Genomic DNA, 27,889 nt, shown 5'->3' with positions numbered 1-27,889 from the left:
CTTGTCAATCAAACTCCCCAAGCGCTCTTTGATGACGTGGGTGGTTACGTAACCGCAGATAGCCTGTCCATCATTGATTAAAGCCCGCCCTGGCAATTTGATTGGCTCGGCCTTCTGGGAGCCGAGCATAATTACTCCACAATGGATCGAGTCCAGACCGAACTTCCCGTCCAAAAAATGTTGTGGGCGGGGTTCGGGCTGGCACCCAGGCTACTTAATTGATGTATTACAGTTAAAAATCATTTTTACAATTCGTTCTAAAATTGTATGATATTTAGTTGACTAAAACTAGACTAAGACTAAAACAATTCAGATGACTAAAATATGAATACAACTAAATGGCATTTTGGTCAAAAGACTATGGCTAAAACTAAATCAAAATTAACACTGCCAACAAATACATATAATCACAAATAACTGAGTTATACACTCCAGAAAATAGTGAAAATGTGTTAATCAAAATAATTAAAATGTAATCAAAATTTCTGCCTGTATAAGGTAATATGTACTTATTAAACTGTTAAACTATTATTTGATACATATAACACATAAGTGTGTGCTCAAGTGCCTCAAACTAAACTAAGATACTAAACATTATCTTTCAAACATACTTTATCACTAACTTTGCAAATCTGGACATTGGTTCCCCTAATGTAGTCTATAGTACTCTTTCAAGTGCATTCTAAATAGCATACTGTAAACAGGGCACTTTGAAGGGAGAACAATCACAGCAGCCTGTAGAGTTGTTTAAAATCAAAGTAAAGAAATAAATATGTCAAAGAGCCCTATCATAATGAATGTTTTTTGTATGGTTCAACTAATGGACATTTCACTTTCAAGATTCTTTGCGCTGATGTATGATAGACCCTTTCAGACATAAATCTGCTCAAGGTTTGCCAAGTGTAACATAAATGAAACCGGATGCATCTGAAAACATAAATAAAAAGGCCCCTTAATCTCTGTGGTTTTACAAAAGTCTTTTATTATTAACCCTTTAAACATGTCTTTTTATTGTTTTGTTTTGTTTTGTTTTGTTTTTCTTTTGTTTTTTAAACTAGCTATGGCTGTTGTTATACTTTAAATTGGTTTGAGCTGCTTCAAATAAACGAGTTGAAAATAAAGTATTTTAATTATTAGTATTATGAATAATTAATATATTATATATTTTTTGTTATTAAAGGATTAGTTCTCTTCAGAATTAAAATTTCCTGATAATTTACTCACCCCCATGTCATCCAAGATGTTCATGTCTTTCTTTTTTCAGTCAAAAAGAAATGAAGGTTTTTGAAGAAAACATTCCAGGATTTTTCTCCATATAGTGGACTTCACTAGGGTTCAGTGGGTTGAAGGTCCAAATTGCATTTTCAATGCAGCTTAAAAGAGCTCTGCATGATCCCAGCTTATCTAGTGAAATGAACGGGCATTTCCTTAAAAAAAAAAAAAAAAAAAAAAAGATAAATTATATACTTTTTAACCACAAATGTGCCACGCATTATGTAATCATGTTGAAAAGGATGACATGTGACGTAGGCGGAAGTACCAATCCAGTGTCTACAAAGTGAATGTGCAAAGACCAAGTCAAATGGCCTTTACAGAAAAGTTTTTCACCTACTGCGGTACTTCCGCCTACATCATGCGTGACCTTTCCAACATGATCACATAATGCGTGGAGCATTGCAGAGCAGTGCAACATGAGCATTTGTGGCTAAAAGCTATAAACATTTTTAATTTGCATGTAATAAATTATTAATTTAAGAGTGTTGTGCAAGTTTACTGCAACAATGGAGTCGTGAACTTCACATACTTTTGAAAATCCAGTGTTTAGTTGGCCCTCATAAACGTTCATTGTCACAGTTGTAAACATGACGGCTTTCTTCCTCCACAAGGGGGTTTGGCGTCATGGCATTTGTTTCCAGGTGGACCATTAAAGAATGCGACACACACGTCTCCTGGACATCCAACAAGATGAAGACTTTGAAAATCCTGAAGCGTTTCCAGTTAAGTGTGCCATATGCATCAGACGTTCAGCCAACGGTCTATAGGCTGAGACTACTATACCACTATCAACCACATCTCCTTTAACTTTAGAAAATTGTGCTTCAGAAGACACATATTTTCATCCCCTACACACTTCTAACACACTGGGGAATTGAACACACCCCTTGTAAACATGATTTCCAAAAGCCTGTGAACCCTGACTATCAGAGGTTGCATAAAGCCAGCCCATCAGAAAGCAGCTTCCAGATCAAAGACTATCAAGAAAAATGGCTTTATTTCTGAAAAGCTTCCTACGCAGTATTTAAATTCAAGACAGCATTGTTGTGCAATGTTAAAAATGCCTGAATGAGATCAGTTAGTGTGATATCTGAGTTTGATCATGTACCACAGATCATATTTAAGGAGCCCTAAGAAGATTTCTGAACGATTTTCTGAGATACCGTACTCGACTCATGGGAGATGGCAGGAGTTTTTAAGCTTCCTCTCCTCCTGTGCTCCGTCGATAAAGACACTCGGTCCCGAGCCGGTTCAGGCTCGTGTTTATTTCAACAAATGAGGATGGTACGGGCCCCTGGAGTCAGATTCATTTCCTGCAGTGCTCCCCTGTAAGCGCACACTATTGGAATTATTCTGCTCCATAAAGCACTTTAAGAAGACAATTTGTGTCTGAGTGTCTGTGTTATGATGAATACCGACAACAATGTGTTTGTCAAAACAGAGAGGCATAATTATAGACTGGCAGACAGTTACAGTAAGTCCACATCTCGCTCTTTTTTGTCTCACACGTACAAACACATAATTTAGCCACTTAGCAGTTCCACCCTATATGCATTGAGTCTGAAAAGTGTTTTGGCTCAGGGGATCATGTAATTCTTTTAGCTAGTGAAACGTCTTTGAACATACATAACTTCTGAAATGCTGATTGCTATCAAAGGAGCCGCTGCAGTAGTAATGAAGCCGATCTTAATAGCTGTCAGACTCTCTTAGCTGCAGCACAGGGACTCATTTCAGTCCGAATATGCTTCACATTTGCCAGAGTTTCTCATCCCCAACAGCTGTCCAGAAGAGCAGAACATTTGGATGTAGAACTTGGTAAACTTAAGGGGGGAAGCTGATATTAAATGCTAAGCCCAGTGTGTACATGTAACATTAAAAAAGGGGAAAAAAGGTCTTGTCTAATGTAATTAATGATGTTAAGCCGGGTGCACACACTGTACAATTTAAAATAATCCTTTATGACTGTTTGCTTGTCAGATTGCATGAAAATGATCCTGCTGTAACCCATGTCACACTGTAGGATCTCAGTTGTCATTAACGTCAGACTGTATGGTAGTCAAGATGTGTTAAAAACAGAAGACTCACATCAATCAGTCATCATCAATCCGTGACACGTTCAGTGACTGTGAGCTGCATTTACATGCAGGATAGAAAAAAAGACTTGTGGTGCATGGTTTGTCGTTGTCTCACTAATTGCGTCAGCAGCTTCTGTGCTCCTAATGGTTTTCAATTTGATGGTTGTAGGAGAAGCTACTCCTGCAGGACTGTGCCTCAACCTTCTGACACTGGCAGAATTTCATCTGAGGGCAATTATGAACGCAATGGTCATTAATCAGCTGTCGGCGAACATGTCAATCAAAGACTTCAGATTTTAGCCCAGGATCAGAGGAATATTTTTGCAAGTGGTTGTACTTCCAGGACTCAAGTGGCGTGACAAGGCCGGCTATGATGCACCTTTGTCGGCATGATTCAATTTCCACTGCGGTGGTGGATGACTGGAAGTTGGTGTACTTCCAGGGGCTCGTGGGGAGTGACAAGGCCGGAAAGAGTGTACCATCCTGGGCATTGTACAAGGGTCGACTACCCTGGAGGATTTTGCTCCTTGAAAAATTTTAGTCCAAATATGATCGGAAAAGGAGGTCTTCGTTGCGAGCTCCAGGACCCCGGGCCTTCCTCCTCCATACCGGGGGAGGTGGCCGGTTCCTGGGCAAAGTCAGATCTGGCCGCCCTCCTGGAGGAAGGGTGGCGGAAAACTTTTGATTTTGAATTATTTTAAACAGAATTACACACATGCTCTAGGAATGTATAGCAGTATAGATGTTTCCTAGCAGTGACATGTGATAAGAAAAACAATCACCGGAGACAGCGATATGGGATGAGTGGAGTCAACTATTTTTGGAGTGGTTTCTATTTCTACAACATTGCAGCTGACAGCTATCTCAGGTAACCTACTTATTATGTGTTTAGTGTAGTATTAAAATTGAATAATTTGGGTTTGAATATAATTTTTTGAGTGACATTTTGCTTAATGCAAGTGGCATAGAATAATTTGCCTCAGATCTTGAATAAGGAAAGGAATTTCCTTGAATAAGGACATTTTTGGTAACACTTTAGTATGGGGAACAATTCTCACTTTTAACTAGTTGCTTATTAACTTGCATATTGGTTGTTTAATAGTACTTATAAAGCACATATTTCTGCATGACCTTATACTACATCTCTAAATCCTACTACAACAATTTACTGCTTATTAACAGTAAGGTAAAGAGTTTACTGAGGCAAAAGTTGTAGTTAATATTGAATGTTGTTCCCATACCAAAGTGTTACCATTTTTTTTTTTCCCCATTCCAAATCTTAAAGTGTCTTGAGACAGCATTTGAAGACAAATTCCCAAAGTGCAAGTCAAAAAATTTGATGTGATGCACTTTCGAAACACTTGTGTTTCCGTTAAGTCCACCTTTGTCGTTTTAGGCACCCACTTTGTGGCTGATATGCGTCCTCGATATGCACTTTTGCAGAGTCCGCGAGCTCCACTGCAGATTTCTATGACATGGAAGTGTGGATACAGAGGAAAATCTTGAGGGCTCAATTTGGGACATGATTTAAGTAAATGAGGCTTCATTACATCAAAACGTTTCAAAATTACAATAATTTGCCATTAGGGGGTGATATCTATGAACCCATGAACCAGTGTCTTTGTTGATTTATCTGATCTCAAGACACACTTGTATAATAAAAAAGAAAGAGTTGTAAATAAAAGTCTCTTACTGGCCTGTTTAAACAATCTCTCCATAAACAAACAAACCAAGCCATACAATTAAATACATATTATACAAACACTAAATATTTGTCTTAGATGATTCATTATTTATGTTTAATTACACTTTCAATAAAACATTTTCAACTGGTTTGTAAAAAGTGTTTTTCTGTGTTTTTGTTGCATTTACACCAATCCAACCAGAGTGTGGCGTATCAAGCTCACAGACACAGTGGATCACTATGCAAAGCTATTGGTTTATTCAAAGTTTCAAAAATCTTTGTTTCTATGATGGATTGGATAGAAGAAATGAACCAGAGAATATTCAGAGATGGTCTTATTGGGAGATACGAGGGTCCGTGGCTCTACCATTGGAAAAAGCGTAACAGCTAACTTGGATCACGTGTGCCTTGACAACCAATCACATTACAGCCTTGACTTCATTGAATTTCGTTCAGAGTTGTGCGACAGTCAATCAGTGATTGCGGATGCCATAGAAATGAATGAGAAGTAAACTGAATGATACCAGTTATGCAATTGTCCTTGACTTCCCTTATAAAACAACCTTTTTTTCAGTGTAAACTCTAAAAGTAGATCAATCCAAAACTTCTGGTTAAGAGCAAACATGTTGAAGATTAGCAGGTGGTACAGTGGTCATGTGGTTCAAGTGGGAGCTCTCATAAAATTCAGAGTTTACAAGTTGTAATTACTAGTTGAACATGGCGTGAACGCACCTTATGCCGCGTTCCAGGCAACCCCTAAACAGTGTTTTTCCAACCTTCTACCCGTGAAATTGCACTGGAACAGCAGTCAAAGCCGTGACTTCCCACCCGTGAACTCCTACTAGATATGCTGCGTCCCAGGCAGGTTTTTGAGCCCGTAAGTCACGATTTCAAATCACGACTCACGACTTTAGCGTTCCAGGAAAGTCACGCCAAACTGCGTAAAAGTGTAAACAAACCAACATGGCGGACCGTACAGGGCTTAAGCTCATTAATTATTTCTATCGCCAAAGGTGCTTACTCCTTGCTAATTTTTGAGGGAAACAGAGGAGGAAAACGGCGCATAAGGCAAGAGAAGCGGTTATACCTTTTATTTTACCGCATTTATGCATAAATACCGCATCCGTAGGGGCTGCCATTGTTGTTTCGCGGGCTATGTGACGTCAGAACCCGTAACTGGGAGTACATCGATCTAGTACGAGTTCACGGGTGAGAAGTCACGGCTTTGACTACAGTTCCAGTGCACTTTCACGGGTAGAAGGTTGGAAAAACACGGGTTACGGGTTGCCTGGAATAGATGTACTCCTGGTTACGGGTTCTGACGTCACATAGCCCGTGAAACAACAATGGCTGCCCCTACGAATGCGGTGTTCAGCGCACGGCAAAATAATATATAAGAGCTTCTCTTGCCTTATGTGCCGTTTTCCTCCTCTGTTTCCCTCAAATAAGCAACGAGTAAACAAGGTCCGCCATGTTGGTTTGTTTACACTTTTACGCAGTTTGGCATGACTTTCCTGGAACGCTACAAAGTTGTGAGTCGCGATTTGAAGTCGTGACTTTACGGGCTCAAAAACCTGCCTGGAACGCAGCATTATTTTCACATCAAAGGCGGCGGAGCTGAGCACACACCTACCGTTTATCACCACGGATACAGTGGTAGTTTGAAAATGTGTATCAGTCGGAGCGAACTTTTCCAGAAAGTTTCGAACTCTTGAAACAAACTCCAAGCAAATTCCTTTTTGGTCTAATTTTGTTCAAAATGAAGTCACCCGTTTATTTTTTTTTTTTTTTTTGGAAGTATATAAGGATATTAAAGGGATTGTTCATGCAAAAATAAAAATGATCACGATTTACTCACCCTCAAGCCATCCTAGGTGTATATGACTATCTTTTTTCAGACTAACACAATCGGGTTAGAATTTTGAAGCCAAAAAAAATGCATCCATCCATCATAAAAGTATCCAAATTATCCAAAGTAGCCAAATAGGGTTGTGCAACAAACTCAAGCTCCTCTTCTCTTCTATCGAAATCCTTCAACATTTCTCTTTAAAAATTATTATTTTAGACTTATAATCTGTGACCGGTGTTTTGTTTTGCTCTATCCTCTGCACTTCCATGCTCGTCATTACGTCATGCGTCAGGTCAGAGGTCACTCTTCCGCCGCAAATCAATGCGTACGGCCATCTGCCGGAAGCCAGTCATTATAGTTAAAGTTTTCAATATGGATATTTTTCTTACAAAAACCAATTGCTTCACTTCATAAGGCATTTATTTACCCCCTGGGGCCATATGGATACTTTTATGATGGATGGATGCATTTTTTTTGGCTTCAAAATTCTAACCCGATTGTGTTAGTCTGAAAAAAGATAGTCATATACACCTAGGATGGCTTGAAGGTGAATAAATCATGGGATTATTGTCATTTTTGGGTGAACTAACCCTTTATTAGTGCATAGCAATCACGACAATTGAAATTGGAAAAGAAGAAAAAAAAAAAAAAAAAAAATCACGTATCCTGTGTGCTGCACTTGAGTTACTGCTGATGAAAAGTCAGTCACTTAAAAGGGATAGTTCACCCAAAAATGAACATTCTGTCATCATTTACTCACCCGTATGTTGTTTCAAACCTGTATGAGTTTTTCTTCTGTTGAACTAAAAAGAAGATATTTTGAAGAATGTTGGTAATGGTAGCATTTGACTTCCATTGTAGGAAAAATAACACTATGGAAATCAATGGCTACCATCAACTGTCTGGTTACCAACATTCTTCCAAGTTTCATTTGGAAGGATGTGACCTAGGTAGTAGACAGCAAGGCAGCTCACTTCGTTTTGGAACTGAGCTTACAAGTCGGCCTCCACACCCAAATGAACGTGTCAGTAAAGACACTCACATCTGCTCCTTAAATATATTAATAAGTCCAGAAAAATGCAGGAACCCCTCTGTTTAGGTACACTGTTGTTATGACATGTAATTGTTAACAAACATGTTTAAACAAGAACGTTTAAATGCCTGAACTTCTCTACAAATTCTAATCTAAATCAATGAGATTCAAAGCAATATAACAACAAAAATAAAACAGACACTGGAAGTATATATATAGAGATAGAGATATATATATATATATATATATATATATATATACTCATTTATTTAATATTTAAACAGACTAAAAAGTTGTAAATACAACTTCTGAATGAAAGGCACAGTAAAATCAGACACAGCTGATATAATACTCAACTGAAACAGAAGTACAGTACAAAAGCGGACAGTTACTTATGCACGCAAAAAATCTCTCACGTGCCAACATCCAAAGAGGCCATCTGGTCACCGGTTTAGATTGGACAAGAGCAGAGGGATCTTCAGTGATAATGGCTGATTGACACTTATTGCTTTGACTCTTCAGGGCCTGACCAGCCAGAACTCAAACATGGAAATAAAAAGATTAAAATCTTAATTCATTCATTCATTTGCTCTGGAAGAAGCATCAAGTTGAAAGTGATTAGCTAGCTTTCAAAATCCATGCTCAATGGAGTGATGCTGTCAGTCAAGCGCTAGCGTACTTCATTATCTAACGCATACTCATTAGCATACTGATCTAATTCATTGGTCCACCAAGTGCAAAATCAAACCAGAGAGGGGGAAAAACAGCAGGCGGATGGCTCAAAGTTAAATGATCTTAAGTGTTAGAGACATTTAATTAAATTTTGATTAATTCAATTGCAGAGCTGTGAAATTGAAATGTTAAGATGGATTTTAAAGATAGAAAGTTTCAGATGCACGTTCACACGTCGAGGAGTTAGCGCTGCATCACGCCATGTGCCGGTGCATTATTTATAGTTAACGGCCAATTAGAGACCAGGACCGCTCTGATTTAATAGTGCCACGTAATTTGGATTCATTGTGGCCCTCTCTGGACTTTGCTTGATTAATACAAACACAAATCTTTGTAACAAGTCTAACCACATCCATGAATCCGCTCTGGGGTAATTCTGGCGGTTTGACTATGCTAAATTTTTAGCGAAAGGCTCTGCCCTTTTAGTTCAGAGGTTTGAGTTACATTGAACCAGACTCTTTGGTATATGCAAAGCAATTTCCCCTCCAATCTGCTCTAATTATGTACAGATTTCCACATCCTCTCTACCATCTCAAAATTATGCTTTGTGCCAAACTCATTCTTCCTGGAATGTAAGTGAATCAATTAGGCAGAAGACGTTCGCTAAAAAGTTTTGGACAGAGTTAATGCTTCCCAAGCTGCCTTTCCCAGTGTCACCGCTGCCTTTATTGCAAAATAAACCATTGAATAAAAGCAATGAACCAAAGACATTTCAATAATTTAAAGATTAATGTAAGAGAAACAAAATGTACACAACAGATTGTAGTGATGGACGATTGGTCTGAAATAGAGTTACAGAGAGACGGTTCTGTCGTAAGTCTAATGGGGATCCCCAAACCCTGAAGACATCGTCGGACATTGATGAGTGAACGTTGAGCATTGACAGGCATGGACGGTCATTACCTAGCGGTGCCGCTTAGCTGGGTTAAGTAATCACGCAGTTCTTTAGCTGCCTGGAAGCGGCCGTACCGATTTTTGGGATTGGCACACTCGTCCAACAGGGCTTCAAGCTGGCCGTCTTTGGCTATGTGTGGCGGGGGGTCGTGAAGAAGTCCACCGGAGCTGCCCCGCCACGTAGCATATCGTGAAAGCAGGTTTTGACAGATGGCGTAATAGTTGTGATCCACCGTGACCCGCGAACACAACATGTCTTTAGAGAAGGAAAGACAGGCCTCCTTGTCGCATTCCTCAAACTTGCTCTCGTACCAGACGTCGTAGTTCTCAGGCTTATCTAGAGGAAGATGACAGAAACAAGAGTAAAATTGCAGCAGTTGATGATTTGTATGTTTTATAGGTTTTTGTAAAGAATATGACAAGTTTCAAACTAACTGGGTCAATAATATTAAAAAGAAAAAAACTGCAATTCATGCATACAATCAGTGCTTGACATTAACTTTTTTGCTCACCAGCCACTGTTGCTAGTGGTTTTCCAAAGTTACTAGCCAGCATTTTCATTGGCCACAATTTTTACACCGATACCATGGGAGAAAACTACCATATAGATATTTTTAATATTATCTCAAAGTGACAGCAGCCTAATAAACCTGCTGCCAAATTATAAGATCTGACACACAGATCCATTATACTGTTACACATGCGTTTTCTTTCTCAACTGTTTACATTCACTTAAAACATACTGACTGCAATTATGTGAATACTCGACAAGACCGGCATTGACACTAATTTGAGTGTATTCGACTGTTTGAGTGCAATAAGCAGCGACAAAAACTCAATTTAGTACTGAACGGTGGCTTTATGTGCATGATATATCAGCCACCATATCAGTATCAGCTGATATATATGTTGATTTTTAAAGGTGCCCTAGAATTAAAAATTGAATTTATCTTGGCATAGTTGAATAACAAGAGTTCAGTACATGGAAATGACATACAGTGAGTCTCAAACTCCATTGTTTCCTCCTCCTTATATAAATCTCATTTGTTTAAAAACCTCCGAAGAACAGGCGAATCTCAACATAACACCGACTGTTACGTAACAGTCGGGATCATTAATATGTATGCCCCCAATATTTGAATATGCCAGCCCATGTTCAAGGCATTACACAAGCCAGTATTAACGTCTGGATCTGTGCACGGCTGAATCATCAGACTAGGTAAGCAAGCAAGAACAATAGCAAAAAATGGCAGATGGAGCGATAACTGACATGATCCATGATATCATGATATTTTTAGTGATATTTGTAAATTGTCTTTCTAAATGTTTCGTTAGCATGTTGCTAATGTACTGTTAAATGTGGTTAAAGTTACCATCGTTTCTTACTGTATTCACAGAGACAAGACTGTCGTTATTTTCATCATTAAACACTTATAAAGAATGAAGTTGTGTTTATGAATTATACACTCTGCAAATCTCTTCAACAGTGTAGCATTAGCCATTAGCCACGGAGCACAGCCTCTAACTCATTCAGAATCAAATGTAAACATCCAAATAAATACTATACTCACATGATCTGATGCATGCATGCAGTATGCATGATGAACACTTTGTAAAGATCCATTTTGAGGGTTATATTAGCTGTGGGAACTTTGTTTATGCACTGTTTAAGCAAGTGCGAGCTCCGGGGGGGCGGGGAGCGTGAGCATTTAAAGGGGCCGCAACCTGAATCGGCGCATTTCTAATTATGCCTCAAAATAGGCAGTTAAAAAAAAAGATAAATCTTTATTTTAAGCTGAAACTTCAGACACATTCAGGGGACACCTTAGACTTATATTACATCTTGTAAAAAAACGCTCGATAGCACCTTTAATGTTATCAATATATTAAAGCCGATTAAAGCTGTACTATTTCAGCTGAGATGCTTCAGATGTACACTGTACACCATGATGGTTTTGAATTGCTTGAAATATGATTGAAATCACTCCAAAAAGGAAAATACGGTTAATTGCAACATGTGCAGTGCAAGTCTGTTATATAGGCTACATAAAATATAATGAGAACAAATTTGGATTTAGATTTATTGGCCAATATCTCTGAGATCATAATGGAAAATATATATATATATATCTTAGATTTTGTTTTAAACAAAACTGCTTCTGGAAAACTACCACATCTTGACAAATACTAAGTCAGCATTGACAAATTTCATGATTTGATTTTGATTCACAAGCTTGCGATTCAATTCCGATTCAAATCGTTATCGATTAATTTGAATATATAATCATGTACAGTTAATGGCAAATTTTCTCTAGGAAAAAAAAAAATTCAGTTGGTGCTACATTACTATAATACCGAAGGTTAAAATCAACTGCTTTGTATACAAACACTTAAATTACACGCAAGTTTTTTTTTATAATAATAAAAAAATTAAGATATGTATAAAATATATATATATATATATATTTACTTGGTTACACTGCATGACATCCTTAGAGTCATTAAATTAAATCTGGTATAAAAATAGTATAAACGTTTTTTTTAAACAATATATTTTCAACATGAATACAAGGAGGACATTTCTACTAATTTGGCATGTTTTACAATCCACAATCATAAACAAGATTTCCTTTATGTTATTGACTCAATTGCACCTATTCTGCAACACGAAATAACACATTTTACTTATTGTGTCTCTGCACAATTATATCATTAATTGATTTTTTTTTTTTTTTTTTTTTTTTAGGTTTGACATTTTGAAAAAGTCCAGTATTTTTCATTTTAAAATTGAAAACAATTTTTGTTTTTTATAAATCATATTTGGACACACTCATTCAGTTCGAACACAATGAAAATATCAGTCGCTGGACCAAGAGAGCAATTTGTGACTTAGAAATTGCACAGAAGCAATCAGGTGGACATTTCTGAAGTACATCATGTTCCTTCCTTAATAAAGGGACACAAATTGGCCGTTTTCTCTACCCAGAACACCGGCCGCATACAACCTTCATCTCCACAATTATGTTTCAAGGACCTGGCAACCAGGGCAAATAAATAACATTCTCTATGATGAGAAACTCTTTGGAGTTGCATTAATGATCAAATTGATTAGAGTGAAACAACCCAGGAGATGCCAACCCCTAATCATGTTTGAGAACCTCAATGCACTCCTGCCACTCCGATGACTCAATCTGTGTTTCCGGCGTCCAGCTCTGCCTCAGGCCCCAGAACACTGCCTAAACTCAATCACTGCTCAACACAGATCTGCAGACGCTGAGCGCCAATGTGAAGAGATGTCATTTACTCTGGGAGATGTCGGCCTGTGTGACTGATGTGTGATCTTCTCGCCTCTAAATGCACAAATCTGTTACATACGTCTTTGCTGCAACAATTTAGTTTTTGTTTTTTAATTGTTTTATTTATGTCTTTTTTGCAAATGAGTGTGTTTCAATCGTTTTTGCTATGGTATTGAAATTGGTACTGAGAACTCGTGTGAGTGAGTGGAGGCGGGGCTAATTAGCATATTCATAGATCTGCGCATAGTAAATGAAGCAAGGTACACCCTTACAATTACATTCAAGCTATTTTAAAGGCATGATTTTTTACTTTTTTTTTTTTTTTTTTTTTTCCCACAGGAAAAAGTTTAAATATGTCATTTTGGTGAACAAAGATGATTTTTAATAATATATATATATATATATATTTTAAAAAAAATGACTACAGGGGGACTTTAAAAGAAAAAAAAATCTACAAAGTATTTCAAATTATTTAGATTAGTCCCATTGAATTACATTTTTCATAATATTTTCTGTAATCTTTAGTGGAATACATTTTAAAAGTAACACTCCCAACTAGCAGAAAGCGAATTTTCACACTGATAGTTTAAAAACAGCTGATCGTCGGGGCTGATATATCCTGTCAATCAAAAAAGGGGAAGGAAAATGCGCTGAATTTGTGATTTGTGTGAAGAAAATGTTAACAAACCAGTTTGATGTTCAATATTAGTAATTATATGAATCAATAACATTCAGAAATATTAATTTAATCTTCAGAATTTAGTTAATGCGTGTCAATATTAATTTGAGTAATGTGTTTCCAGTTACTCTAAAACAAGTTGATGAAATGGAGAGAATTTTTTTTTTTTTTGCATTTTATTAAATTTAATAATTAAAAATATAATGCTTAATTATTAAAATTTTTTAATTATTTTAATAAAATTATCATCAAATTTAAAAGAAGGTATAAAAGGCAGAACCCCCAAACTATCGGTAGATATCACTCTGAATAATCAGCTATTTTTTATTTGTTGTATGCTGGTTCTTATGTTTTTTTCTAAATCCAGTTTAAATGCCAACTTATTGATGAATCACAATTTTAAACAGTTGATTGTGAATGGCAGTCATTGTAATCAGACTCAGCAGGAAGTTTAGCATTGCATCAAGAATTTGACGTAGAAACACATTTCGACAACTGTGCCCCTTTGTTATGAACGAACAATTGATGGTACAAAGGCCAGTCAATTAGGCTGCAAGTTCCAGTGCACTATTTAAAGAGCACAAAGCAACATTGATCCGCAGATCCGTAATGAAATTATCTGCAGTGCTTTGGAGAGAGCCCAGCAGAAGTCTTGGAAACAGAATGTTTGTCTAGACCAGCGATGCAGGGAAAGCCACAGCCTAAAATGAATTTCGATCTGAAACACGGCTCCGCTCCACTGACGCTCACAATCACATTTGTCTCCTTGGCCTGCTAAAGATGATCTAGTAGCTTCCTTCCAGCCTGGCAATGGGCGGATGTCTTGTCCAGTCATAATACAGCACATATTAGGATGATGTGTTTGTAAAGACAAAAAGGAGAAGGGAAGAGATGGAGGGGATTCAGAGGATGAGAAGAACCTGAATTCAGGCGAGAGAAATGCTGTGAATGCAGGTCATTCTCTATTTTTAATAATATTCAAGGTTAAACGAAACTGAAAGTTTTCTGTCGATAAAGGTATCCAAAAAGTTGCTCATCTGTCTAATAAAGCACATAGGTTTCACAGACAGGGCTTAGATTAAGCCAGGATTAGGCCATTTTTATAAACGTACCTTAGAAAAGAAAAACATTACTGGTGTGCATCTTGAGACAAAACAATGGCACTGACAAAACATGTCTGTGAAACCAGGGGAATATATATTAAAGCGTCTTTGATGTTTCCATGGTTTCTACGGAAGTAAAACTGGAAATCGAGGGTAAACCGGATTGACAGACAATACAATTAAAATTGCTGATTTCTCTGGATTTAAATGTTGAAAACATTTGGGATAATTTAAGTACACAAGTCAACAAAAAATATAACAGTGTTCTTGTGGTTTTTTTAATATTTTAATCCAAAAATCTCATATCGTGCCTTTAAAGAAAACTTTAGATTTATCTTGTTTTTAAGGTTTTTTTTATCAATTGTCTTTCTATTAGGGTTGTGCAAAACAACCAATTATCACAATCGACTAGTCAGTGTTGAGGGAGCCCTGTGTAATTAATTAGGCTGCGTCAGATCCACAAAACCCCATTCAGACACATTTTTTCAGGGATTTATGGAAACTAAGCACATCCATTCAATAGGGTAATCCAACAAATAAGCAGGCAAAATAACTATAACCAATTGTACAAAACTATCAAAATCCTCTCAAGAGCGACTCATATTGAGATCGACACGTCGCGGCTGCAGAATGATGCACTTCAATAATCTGAGCGCTCACTGGGTGATCAAAAGAGACGATTTGAAGTCTGACATTGAGTGTCTTCATTTATTGTTTTAGACGGTGTGTGGTGCTTTGATGGCTGTAGCGGTGCTGCTTTAAATTAGATTAAGTAAGAGATGAGAGGGTTTTACCGTGCTACAGCACTGCCTACTATCAGCAGGCAAAACTCAGAGAATTGCATCCCTTAATTATTTAAGAACTATGTGGCTGTAAAGAAGCACCAACACTAAAATATAAACTCACTAGTCGATCACACTAATCGACTAGTCGATACTGCACATCCCTTTACTACCCCTACTAAAGTCAAATAATTGTGCCTGATAACAGCTGCATGATCTAGAACACCAAATACTCAAAATGTTCTATATCTGCTGCTCAAAGATGTGTCCTAACCAGATGTGATGCCATGACACATGATAAAAAGTATTTTTTCATGTTAAACAGAGTTTTTGTCCTAACTAGCTGCAACAGCAACAATTCTATTTTAGAAATGGTTTCTATTTTTCTGCAACGTCAAGGCTGGAAGAACACCACAAAGTGTGATCATGATAATCTCAGGCACTGTTTATGGGCTTTATTTAATGTTAAAAGCATCTAATGTGAGTTTGAATATCATTCTGTTTGTCTTACTGAAAGCAACAATGGACAATTCAATTGACAATTTTCATGAATTGATTTGATTTCTATTCACATGCTTTCGATTCAATTATGATTTTGATTCGATTCGATATTGATTATTTTGGATCAGTTACAGTATATGCCAAATTTTCTAGAGGAAAAAAAAACTACACATGGGAGTCATTTGGTACTACTATAATAATATTGAAGGTTAAATTTAACTTATTTAACACTTAAATTACACTCAGTGATTTTTTTTTTTTATTTTTTTTTTATAATAAATTAAGTTTAGACTTACATAATCATATTTCTACTCCAATTCGTTTTTTGAAATAAACTTTTAAATCGCGGCTGTCATAACCGATTTATTCAAACATGCATTAAATATTGAACAACATTAAAAATTATAATGAATATATGTAACGTGCATAGCTATATTTATCAGAATTATGCACTCTAGAGTTCACTTTTCTAGCTGACTAATGAGTTTATGGTCACTGAATATGTAAATGTGACGTTACAAGCTGTTTTATTGACGTCTTTCTGAGGTTGAAGCACTGATTGAGCGATTACATGAGACATGATACAGATTTCAGTAAGTTGTACTGTATCTTTTAACATACCTTCAGATGTTCATGCATGTTTATTTCACTGTAACTGGTATTAAAGCAGAGGAGAGGATGAGCACATGCTTCTCTTTAACTGATGCGCTAAAGCGATCTGTCACGCCACACTAAACAGCGCCAAAACGGTATTTATTTTTTGAATCTCATAATAAGATGGACGTCATTTGAAATCTGAGACTTTGCTTCATATCAAAAGTAACAAAGCACAAAGATTATTGTGATTTATTGGATGGGAAATGAGATGTTCTGTTCATTCATCAACTGAAAACAGACTAGATTAATCAATTCTTGGGATTTAAGAACCGATATCGGTTTGTAAAAATGAGAATAAATATTTTTTTTTTACCCAGCCCCATCACATAGTCATGTCTGGTGTGGACAGACAAATTGTTTGTGGAATGTTATCACATCACGTTCGGTTAGGACACGGTGTAACACATCGTATGTGGATTCTTTTCATTAAATGAGGAAGAATATTTATTATATATATATATATATATATATATATATATATATATATATATATATATATATATATATATATATATATATATATATATATATATATATATATATATATATATATATATATATATATATATAGCTGTTAATAAGACAGCAAATCTTAAAAAATATATTTGATTCATTTAAAAATGCCTGTGACAGAATAACGAACCAAACTTTGTCTTATATTTACTTCATACACGGAAAATAATGTTAAATACACTTCTCAGCAAGTGTCCATGTAAACGCAGTCACATACAGCTTACGTGAACAAACAATTTAAAAAAAATGGATGCATATTGTATTGGATCCGTGCATTCGGTCTTAAAGTGACAGCAGCCCAATATTCCTGCTGCTGTCTGATGTAAATGAAACAAAATACAAAGAGAAAATCAATTTTATAGCTTTAACAAAGATTAATTATATTTAATTTATATGTTAAAGACTATGCAGTGTTATTTTACATTTGATTATTTAATCATTTAATTATTTCAGTACCTGAATAGTTAACTTTCCTAAAAAACAAAACACTGTTTATTTCATTTGCATCTTTGTACTACTGTATTTATGTAATGCTTGCAATTTGTTTATCTTCTATGCAGATTCACTCAACAAAATCACCTCAATCATTCTAGAACTGTTTTCATATTGCAATGTCAGTTTTTTTTTTTTTCTCCCCCAATATCGTGCAGTCCTAGTGCATCCGCACCTGTTGTGAATGCAGTGAACACTTTGCATGAGAATGTTTTCTATGCACATAATTACAAAACTTAAAGGTAATTATTTGTGAATGAAAAGCAATGTCCTTAAGCTAGCTTGTAAAAACAGTGCTTTAGTACCATTTCAAAGCTGAGCTAAAACAATTTAAATTCATCCTCGCAGAGCTGTTTGACTGGTAAAAGGGGACACCCTCCCCTCGAGGGCTCACTCCCACTTAAATGACAGAGCTTCTTCTGTGAGGCTTTTGGCACCGCGACAAGTCGCCATTGAAGAAAGAACCAACTGGCGTCACTCTGTCCTCACGTGTGAGTCTCTCACACACACACCCGCACATAGACACGTATTCCATCTCAGGCTTTCAGGAACAAACCTTGTTCCCTGAATGGTGTTCTATCTGCTGTTGGGAATCTCCCCTGAGATTTTGGTCACAAAACACAGAGGCACACGTCTCTATGCGCTGGTGACGTGCTCGAAACTCGCGTGCTGGGTTTATAACAGCACTTTCTGCGTCATTCTGAGTCCTACAGGTGTTTAGCGGGGATTATAATGCACCTTGAGTGAATGATTGTATGTAGAACATCAGCACAACTGGTCACTACTTGGTCATTACATGCAGAAATGAATGAGAAATTATTTCTTTGTGTTTCCACCCATGACTTGTCACAGCACTTACATATTGCTGCCCTATTGTTGGTTTGATTGCTTCTATTGTTCTCCTCATTTGTAAGTTGCTTTGGATAAAAGCATATTTTAAATGTACATTTAAATGAGTAAAAATAAAAAAAAGAGGCATTTATTTGAAAAAAAAAAAATACCTGTCATTTTAGAATTAATTTTATACTATTAAGTGTATGTATTAATATTTAGAATTTTATCTAGATTCATTTTTAATTTAAAATTTAGTGATGTGCTTTTGTTATCTGTATAAATTTTGTACTTTAATTTTTCTATTTAGCTTTTTATTTCAGTTTTAGTAATTTTAGTACTTTAATATATTTTATTTCAGTTAGTTACATGGAGAATATTTCTAAATTTATGTTAAAAGTTTAAAGTTTAAGTTTTCCACCTAATATTTGTATTTTATGTTATTTTTGCTTTATTCCAATTAAAAGGATTAGTTGAGTTCAGAATTAAAATTCCCTGATAATCTACTCACCCTCATGCCATCCAAGATGGTTATGTCTTTCTTTCTTCAGTCAAAAAGAAATCGTTTCACTAGATAAGACCCTTATTTCTCATCTGCGATCATGTGGAGCTCTTTGAAGCTGCACTGAAACTGACATTTGGACCTTCAACCCGTTGAACCCCAGTGAAGTCCACTATATGGAGAAAAACCCTGGGATGTTTATCAAAAACCTTAATTTCTTTTCGCCTGAAGAAAGAAAGACATAAACATCTGACATGGGGGTGAGTAAATAATCAGGAAATTAACAAAAAATATTTTAGTAGTTCCAAACTTTTATTGTATGCAATTTATTATTTTTTTTGAAAAATGTCTGCCAATGTTCTTTTGGACCCCGGTGACTTTCATTGTAAGGACAAAAAAAAAAAAAAAAAAAAAAAAAAATATTAAAGGTGCCATTGAATGTTTTTTTACAAGATTTAATATAAGTCTAAGGTGTCCCCTTAATGTGTCTGAAGTTTCAGCTCAAAATACCCCATTGATTTATTTTAAATTATTTTTTTTTAACGGCCTATTTTGGCGCATAATTAGAAATGCACCGATTCAGGTTGCGGCCCATTTAAATCGCACGCTCTCCACCCTGGAGCTTGCACTTGCCTTAAACAGTGCATAAACAAAGTTTACACAGCTAATATAACCCTCAAAATAGATCTTTACAAAGTGTTCGTCATGCATACTGCATGCATGCGTCGGATTATGCGAGTAAAGTATTTATTTGGATGTTTACATTTGATTCTGAATTAATTTGAGGCTGTGGTCTGTGGCTATCGGCTAATGCTACACTGTTGAAGAGATTTATAAAGAATGAAGTTGTGTTTATGAATTATACAGACTGCAAGTGTTTAATGATGAAAATAGCGACGGCTCTTGTCTCCGTGAATACAGTAAGAAACGATGGTAACTTTAACCACATTTACCAGTACATTAGCAACATGCTAACAAAACATTTAGAAAGACAATTTACAAATATCACTAAAAATATCATGTAATCATGGATCATGTCATTTATTATTGCTCCATCTGCCATTTTTCGCTATTGTTCTTGCTTGCTTACCTAGTCTGATGATTCAGCTGTGCACAGATCCAGACGTTAATACTGGCTGCCCTTGTCTAATGCCTTGAACATGAGCTGGCATATGCAAATATTGGGGTCGTACATATTAGTTACCCCAACTGTTACGTCACAGTCGGTGTTATGTTGAGATTCGCCTGTTCTTCGGAGGTCTTTTAAACAAATGAGATTTATATAAGGAGGAGGAAACAATGGAGTTTGAGACTCACTGTATGTCATTTCCATGTACTGAACTCTTGTTATTCAACTATGCCAAGATAAATTCAATTTTTGAATCTAGGGCACCTTTAAAACATTGTAATATCATACAGGGGAACAACATGACAATTTTTATCTTATCATTTTATAGGTATAATTTTATGTTATTCACAAGGATGAACAACACCACATAAGTAGTCTATATGGGTCTGTGCACTATATTCCAAGTCTTTTTTGTGTAGAACAAGCCAAAATACTGATGCACGGTTAAATAAAGTCTTGTGTTTTCAATTTACTATTTTGACTTGTTGCACAGAATCACTGACTGATTCATCTCAAAATCAACATACCCAGTGATCTAATGGCAGCAGTTAACATCTCAATGGAGAGAATCACTTTGTTGGTTTGTTCATTACACAAAGCAATCGTATGACTTCAGAAAACTTGTAATTCAGCAGCAGCCCATATGGCTATATGGATTACTTTTATGGTGCCTCTATGGTGCTTTGGGGTGTTTTTTTTTTAATCCTAGAATGCTCCAGTTCACATTAATTTCAATTGCATGGGGAAAAACAATCAATAGATTAAAGAAAAAGTCATAAAAGATTGGAACAACACAAGGTGTATATGATGGTGACACTTTAGTATGGGGAACAATTCTCATGTTTAACTAGTTGCTTATTATCATGAATATTACTACAATATTGGCTGTTTATTAGTACTAAAGCACATATTAATGCCTTTTTCTGCATAACCATATTCTACATCCCTTAATCCTAGTCCAACCTTAACACTACAACAACTACCTTACTATTAATAAGCCGTAAATTAGGAGTTTATTGAGGCAAAAGTCATAGTAGATAGTGAATATGTGTTCCCCATACTAAACCTATATGTCTAAGAAATGGTCATCAGTACAAATGTTCATTTTTGTACACATATTTATGTGTATTGTATACATGGGGGAGCAAATTTGCAAGTAGGATGCAGCTGTCACTGTGTGCAGATAATGTGATGTACTGTACATGTAAGAAAGGGGGAAATCTATTTACTTACTCTGTTTGATCAACCTCTTGTCGGCCACCACAACATTCTCCGCATCCACCACAATGACCTTCCCGTCCCGCGGGCCCACGGCGAAGTTATCGAAGCTGACGTCCAGCAGGTAGAGAGCAAAATCGAAGTCGTTGTTGGTCAGCTGCTCAGCAATGTCCATCAGTTGCTTGGCCAGGTCTACTCTCTTTTCCCAGGGAGCATTGAAGAAACTCCACAGCTCCTCGCCCACGTAGTTCACTGCCACCATTCGCCCGCAAGCACCCAGGTACTTCGCAAACGGCCAGCCTTCATCTGAAGGGAAACTCTGAGAAAAGCACACAAGGGATCGATTTGGAGTTTATGCTCAATAACAGTTAAAAGACCCTACTGAGTGAGTTTTCGTAATTCCCATCGTACCCCTTCAACAAACGTCAAGTTGAAATGAAAACGTTTCTTCGGCCAAACTAAGTTGGCTACTCCATATGAACTTTTATAGAACAACAGTAAATTGGACTATGGGGAATTGAGATTGGTTTCAATGCTGATGGCAATGCTTCTGGTGTCCAGACGACGGAATTGAATGTTGAGATGAAAGCTAACAGCTCTGGTAGGAGGGCTACTTGAAGAGGGGGAAAAACACAGCATCAATTGCATGCAAAACAGCAGGTTATTATTTTAATACGATGCTCGTTTTGTCTGACTCACATCGAGGCAGGAAAATCGTGGATGCTGGGGAGGCATCTGTCAGTTGTGACTTTACATTTCTAGCCTCTTCAGATATAAACAAATGAGGCAAGTAAAGCAGCTGTACCCCAGTAACTGGGTTGGTCTCTCAGGGCCTTGAGTGGGGCACGTCTCATTACAGCTTCTCTGTCTATTCCATCTACCGCGGCATGGAAGAGCAGAGTCAATTCGATATGAAAGAGCACAAATTAGAGCTAAATAAAAGGAAAAACCAAATACATTCACTGTCCAGGACACACAATCTGTTTTATTCAATCAGAGTGCCACTCTATTCTAATGATTCATATTTGAAATGTACAAAACCTCCGTCTTGTTTTGCTCTGGGAACTTACAGTTGATATTCAGCAATAATTTCACCTGCTTTTTTTTTCCCGAGCTCCTCAAATGACTCACACTAGCTTCATTGATATTGACAGACAGCGCTGTGCAAGGGGAAAAAGGCGTACAACTGCAACTGGATTCCCTTTTATTTCACAGTCAGAGAAATTTAATAGTCTAGTTTAATCTGCCTCAGAATCTGGTTAAAATTTAATGTAGAGTCTCATTAATATTTCACTATACACATATTATTTAAAAACATACAATCAGTAAAAGGATGCAGAATAAAACGTCTGCAGTTCAGTCTGAGAGCTTTTTTGTTACGCACTTAGTAATGAAGAACGGGAGAACACAAATGGAGCATTCAGAATGGCATACTACCATACATGGGTGTCATTTTTGCAGTATGAAGTGTTTTTTTGCACAATATCTTATCTGGGTATTGCATGCATACTGAAGTTTGGGGTGATGGCAGTACCCACAAGATGCAATTGGATCTCAATAAGTGTCCAACATCAATAATAGTGACCAAGTTACAATGCTCAAAGTTCAATGCAAAGGGAGATATTTTCTTTTACAGAAATTGCTCTAATCGAGCTTCTTCCCGGGTTGGTGACATCACTAACCCTGAAATTTACATAAACCCCACCCCCGAGAACACTCAACAAAGGGGGCGGGGCCATGTTGGGCTGCTTTAGAGAAGAGGAAGAGTTGTTGTAGTAGAGTGTTGTTGAGATGCCGCCATTTTACGCCGGACTGCTTCACAAACGAGGGTCAATTCAACACAAAAGATGAACATGACGGCACATGCTAGTGGATGAGTTGAATCAACTCCACAGCAACTACATCAATTTATCCACTAACCATTCAGAAATGTCTAAAAGTTGTAACTTCTTCCTGAGTCTCTCCATCAGTGTCGACTCCGGTTTGAACAATGTAAGGCTGAACACCGTTACTGACAATCCTCATTTTGGCTGCGTGAGATTCTCCAGTTTTGCTGTTGTTGAGCTGTTAATGCTCCGCCCTCTTCTGGAAAGGGGGCGGGAGCAGCAGTTCATTTGCATTTAAAGGGACAAACAAAAACGGCAAATTTGACAAGCTATAATAAATGATCTGTGGGGTATTTTGAGTTGAAACTTCACAAACACATTCTGGAGACATCAGAGACGTATATTACATCTTGTAAAAGAGGCATAAATGGACACCTTTAATAGATAAAATAATTTTTACTCACTATTTGATTGTACTACCAAGTCACATACTACCATGTCCAATTGTGTACAAAGCCTTTGATGTTTTACTGCATCATCTCAATTTCCACAAAATTGTAAAAATGCTAAATATTCATAATTACTTGGTCATTGAAATAAGCTATGTAGCCCACTACTGAATGAACCAGTCATGTGACCAAATGACCAAACACATTACATTTCACTCGTTCTCACATTAACAATGTCATTGTCCCTCATCAGTTCCGTCTTGTCGACCCCCTTCTTCGTCTTCCTCTCCATCTGTCTTTCTATCAGCAGTGTACACACAGAGGCTAGACAGCTTTGATGTTGCATTAAGCCTTTGACTCTTTAGCCGTGGCCTCTAAGAACGGACAGATGAGATAAGACTCAAACTATCAGGCCGCGCTCCAGTTAGACCAACAAATCCACACGGTAAACAAAACACACACTCCCCTCTAATCAGTGCTAAACCGTGCCAACAATTTCTACAAATCCAATTTGTTCCAAAGCACTATAAAATGGAGAGTGCAATAATAACAATATTACCCCACTCTGATATTAGTAATTAGCGCGAAGCAGAGCGGAAGCGGGCATGCAGTCTGCGAGTAAGGGCGGTCAATACTCTAAGAGGACTGGGTCAATTGGCAGAGAACAGTCAAGCCTCAAAACGCTGCTCACTCCCAGCACACTTCCTGTGTTTGTTCGATCAGGGGCTCTCCAGAAGGAAGGGGGAGAAATCCACGGAGAGGGGAGGAATACACCTCCCAAACCTCAAAGAGAAGGATTTGAATAGAGAAACAGCACGCCAATAGCTTTTGTGTTGGGCTTTGTTGAAGTCTTGCTCTGTTAATGAGGGTTAAGGGTGGCCTTTACCAAAGAAAGACATGTGTAAGGAGGCCTGGAGACTGTTTGGCATTACAGCATATACAGGCACATTTACATAGCTTAGTCCATGCAGCAGCAGCTGTCAGTCTGGGACTCATTAAACTGATCAAAAGTGACAGTAAAGACTTGTGCCTGAAAAAAAGATTTTGAATAAATGTTCTTTTTTACTTTCCATTCATCAAAGAATCCTGGAAAAAATGTATCGTGGTTTTCACAAAAAATATTAAAGGATTAGAATTAATTTCCTGAGTCACCGGGGTCCAAAACAACATTGGCAGACATTTTTCAAAATATAATTAAAAAAATAAAATAAAAAATGCATACCATACAACTACTAAAATATTTTTTGTTAAAGGATTAGTTCAATTCAGAATTAATTTCCTGATAATTTACTCACCCCCATGTCATCCAAGATGTTTGTCTTAATTTATTTTTGACTGAAGAAAGAAAGGTTTTTGAGGAAAACATTCCAGGATTTTTCTCCATATAGTGGACTTCAACTATTAACAACAGGTTGAAGGTCCAAATGTCAGTTTCAGTGCAGCTTAAAGGTCCCGTTTTTCGTGTTTGTTTTTTTTTAAGCTTTGATTGTGTTTATAGTGTGCAATATAACATGTGTTCATGTTTCGAGTGTAAAAAAAAAAAAAAAAAAAAAAAAAAAAAAAAGTATTTTTCACATAATTTACTTATCTGTATACCGCTGTTTCCACTGTCATAAAAACGGGCTGATGACTTCCTTGTTCTATGAAGTCCCTCCTTCAGAAATACATAACGAGTTCTGGTTGTGCCAGCGGTTCCTGTGTTGTGATTCGACAGTAGCTTAGCGCTCCTTGCCCGGAAAGGTCACCATAACGTGTGCTGCACATAGTTTTACATGTGGATTATTGTGGTGTTGTGCCAAATGAACACAAAAGACAATGATTTCATGCTAATAAGCAACAAGTTAAAAGACTATAAAATAAAGTGTTACCAGACTTGCTACTGCCATTAGATACACAGTAAGATATTTTGCTGCTGCATGAATAGACATTCATAAATCCCATAGCAAATCTTGGCAGGTGGAGCTGGGGGAGGTAGAGGGTTTCAGAGGACTATTATCTGATCTATATTATATATATATTTATATATAAATAATGATATGACTAAAAATTCTTCTCTCATATCTTAAACGTTGCCATTGTCATAATGATTAGCACTTTTTTTCTGTCTGCTGGGTATCAGAATCAATGTTTGAATGCGATATACTGCGTCAAAATAATAGTGAATACTGTATAGTTGAAAATAATGAAAAATACAGATTCGAAACCATATTTACGGTCTTTCATTTTTCACAATTCACCCATTTTTGAGCGATGCGCCTAGCAAACACTGAAATAATTGGGGAATAATTTAGAAAAAAGTTCAAGTAATTAATCGTGTTCAGTCCATGAAGAGCTGAAAAATGCTCTGCTTATTTGACGTTCCCCCAGTGCACTTAAAACTCTAATCCAGTATCCAGGAGTTATTAACATTACCGATGAGGCGTTGAAGTGGCAAAATAAATTGGAAACTGGGGTCTCATTTAACATTGACTAAACTTTAATATTAATAAAACGAGGTGCTTGGGTGGAAATCTTTCCCTTTATCTTTTTTTAAGAAGCATGCTTATGAGAGAGAGAGAGACTTCAGAGCATTCAGAAGTGCTGAGGGAGCACAACTCCACCTGAAGTGATAGTGGCCGCTCAGAATCAGTGCAAAATTTCCATTCTTATCCATACAATAACAAGTTCCTTTCTCACCTCTGATGTAGTTTATGTTAAAAAGAACCAAATTCAAGCTAAAAAAATAATCTTTTTTTTCTGAAACTCACTTAAAAGTTTATTCAATGTTTCTCACCAAAAAAAAGGGGGTAAAAGACTTCAAAAACAATCAATCAGCACTGGTTATTGGCAAAAATCCACACCAATAGTTTTTCCTGTGTTGCGTCCATCGCTGGAGCAGATGAGAAGGGTTCGTTGTCACAGTACGAGAGCGGCCTCTAGAGGCTAAATCACTGATGCCTTGTGGAGTTTGTTTTGACACTGCACACATTGGGACACTTCAGAAATGGATTTAAAACAGACAACGAAACGGTATGTATACAGTACAGTGCAGTGTTGTCATACCATTAAAGTTGTTGACTAGATGCTGCTTTATGGTATCAGTTTTCCGTCAACAGTATTGCAGTCATGGATAAGAAAAAATAATAACTGAATCAAAAATTTAAGAATTTAAAAATATAACTTTACTGCCTTTCTGGACCTGGAAAGTGGTCATTAAATTGCTGTCTATGGAGGGGTCAGAGGGCTCTGGGATTTCATCAGAAATATCTTCAATTTGTGTTCTGAAGATTAAAAAAGGTCTTACAGGTGTGGAACGACACGAGGGTGAGTAATTACAGAATTTTCATTTTTGGGTGAACTAACCCTTTAAGTATTTCCGACTAATGTAAATAGTTTACTTTGGCTAAATGTCACACATTAAATTAATGAACCTGTAAATGGTAAAACCAAGAAAAAGAGAACAAAGAAGAGAGAATGAGACCATGTGCCCAGCGGATCTCTAGAGAATCACACCCTGCTCAAAATGAAACGGCCTCAGACAAATGGCTTTCCTCCAGAGGAGAGGATGAAAAGAGTAAACCTGCAGTTTTTACAATGTCATGCCCTTCCCAACAGCTTCTCACACAAGAGCAAGTCCGTTGTGTGCGTTTTGTTTGTAAGAGATATCTGCTGGTCAGATAATTATTTGGTAACACTACATATGAAGAGTCAGATGGCGGAAATCACAATGAATGAGTAAAGATGGAAAAATTTGTGTGCAAATTTTACTAGCATGTGTATTTATATCTTGCAGACTAAAACATTTAGGTTTCTGTGACATTTATTCTATTATATGCGTGTTGTTTAATGAGCTTTTTTTTTTTCTCTGCATAGTGCATAACGTTTATGGTTATATTCCCAACTCTAAATACCAAAGGTATTTCCATTTTGCAAAAAGGTTCATCCTGACAGCAAGCGAATCCCTGTTAAAGATCAAACACTTCATAAAATGAGTGAGTGCATATGTGCATTAACCATAGACAGGGAGCACAATAATTTGACCTAAAATATTAATTTTGATAAAATATTTGTGGGTTTCAAATCCTAGGCTACACGTAATGAAAGTTATTATATTTTTATGAAAACAGTAACTGTAGTTGGATTACAACATGTGTGGAAATTCCTACATTCATATTTCATTACATTTCCTGGAGAAACAACAGCCAGTAATAAACACTCTACCTCTTACATGTTCATTATTTTGTGACCGTATCTTACAGAAAAGATAATATAAAACCAGCCTTTTTATCGGATTAATCAAAGGAATAATCTAAAGATTATTTGATTACCCAAATAAATGTTAGTTGCAGTACTTCACATAGCATTTTCTAGATGTTTGCTACACTTGAGA

At 36.7% G+C, this 27,889-nt stretch overlaps 1 protein-coding gene across 3 annotated transcripts in view; it reads right to left on the bottom strand.

Annotated features, from left to right (window-relative positions):
• Positions 1-8,246: 8,246 nt before the first annotated feature.
• Positions 8,247-27,889, bottom strand: part of dipk2ab (divergent protein kinase domain 2Ab) — a 45,643-nt gene continuing 26,000 nt past the window's right edge. For all 3 annotated transcript variants that reach the window (XM_067377845.1, XM_067377844.1, XM_067377848.1), the window contains exons 3-4: positions 21,261-21,564; positions 8,247-9,879 (exon numbers count right to left, since the gene is read on the bottom strand). In XM_067377845.1, the coding sequence (XP_067233946.1) occupies positions 9,548-9,879; positions 21,261-21,564 (636 nt within the window). In that variant the 3' untranslated portion in view covers positions 8,247-9,547. The remainder of the gene's footprint in view (positions 9,880-21,260; positions 21,565-27,889) is intronic.

This window comes from Chanodichthys erythropterus, chromosome 23 (genome assembly GCF_024489055.1).
Source record: "Chanodichthys erythropterus isolate Z2021 chromosome 23, ASM2448905v1, whole genome shotgun sequence".
NCBI classification, from domain to species: domain Eukaryota; kingdom Metazoa; phylum Chordata; class Actinopteri; order Cypriniformes; family Xenocyprididae; genus Chanodichthys; species Chanodichthys erythropterus.
The sequence above is the reverse complement of the archived record's forward strand: the minus strand, read 5'-3'. Positions and strand labels throughout refer to the sequence as shown.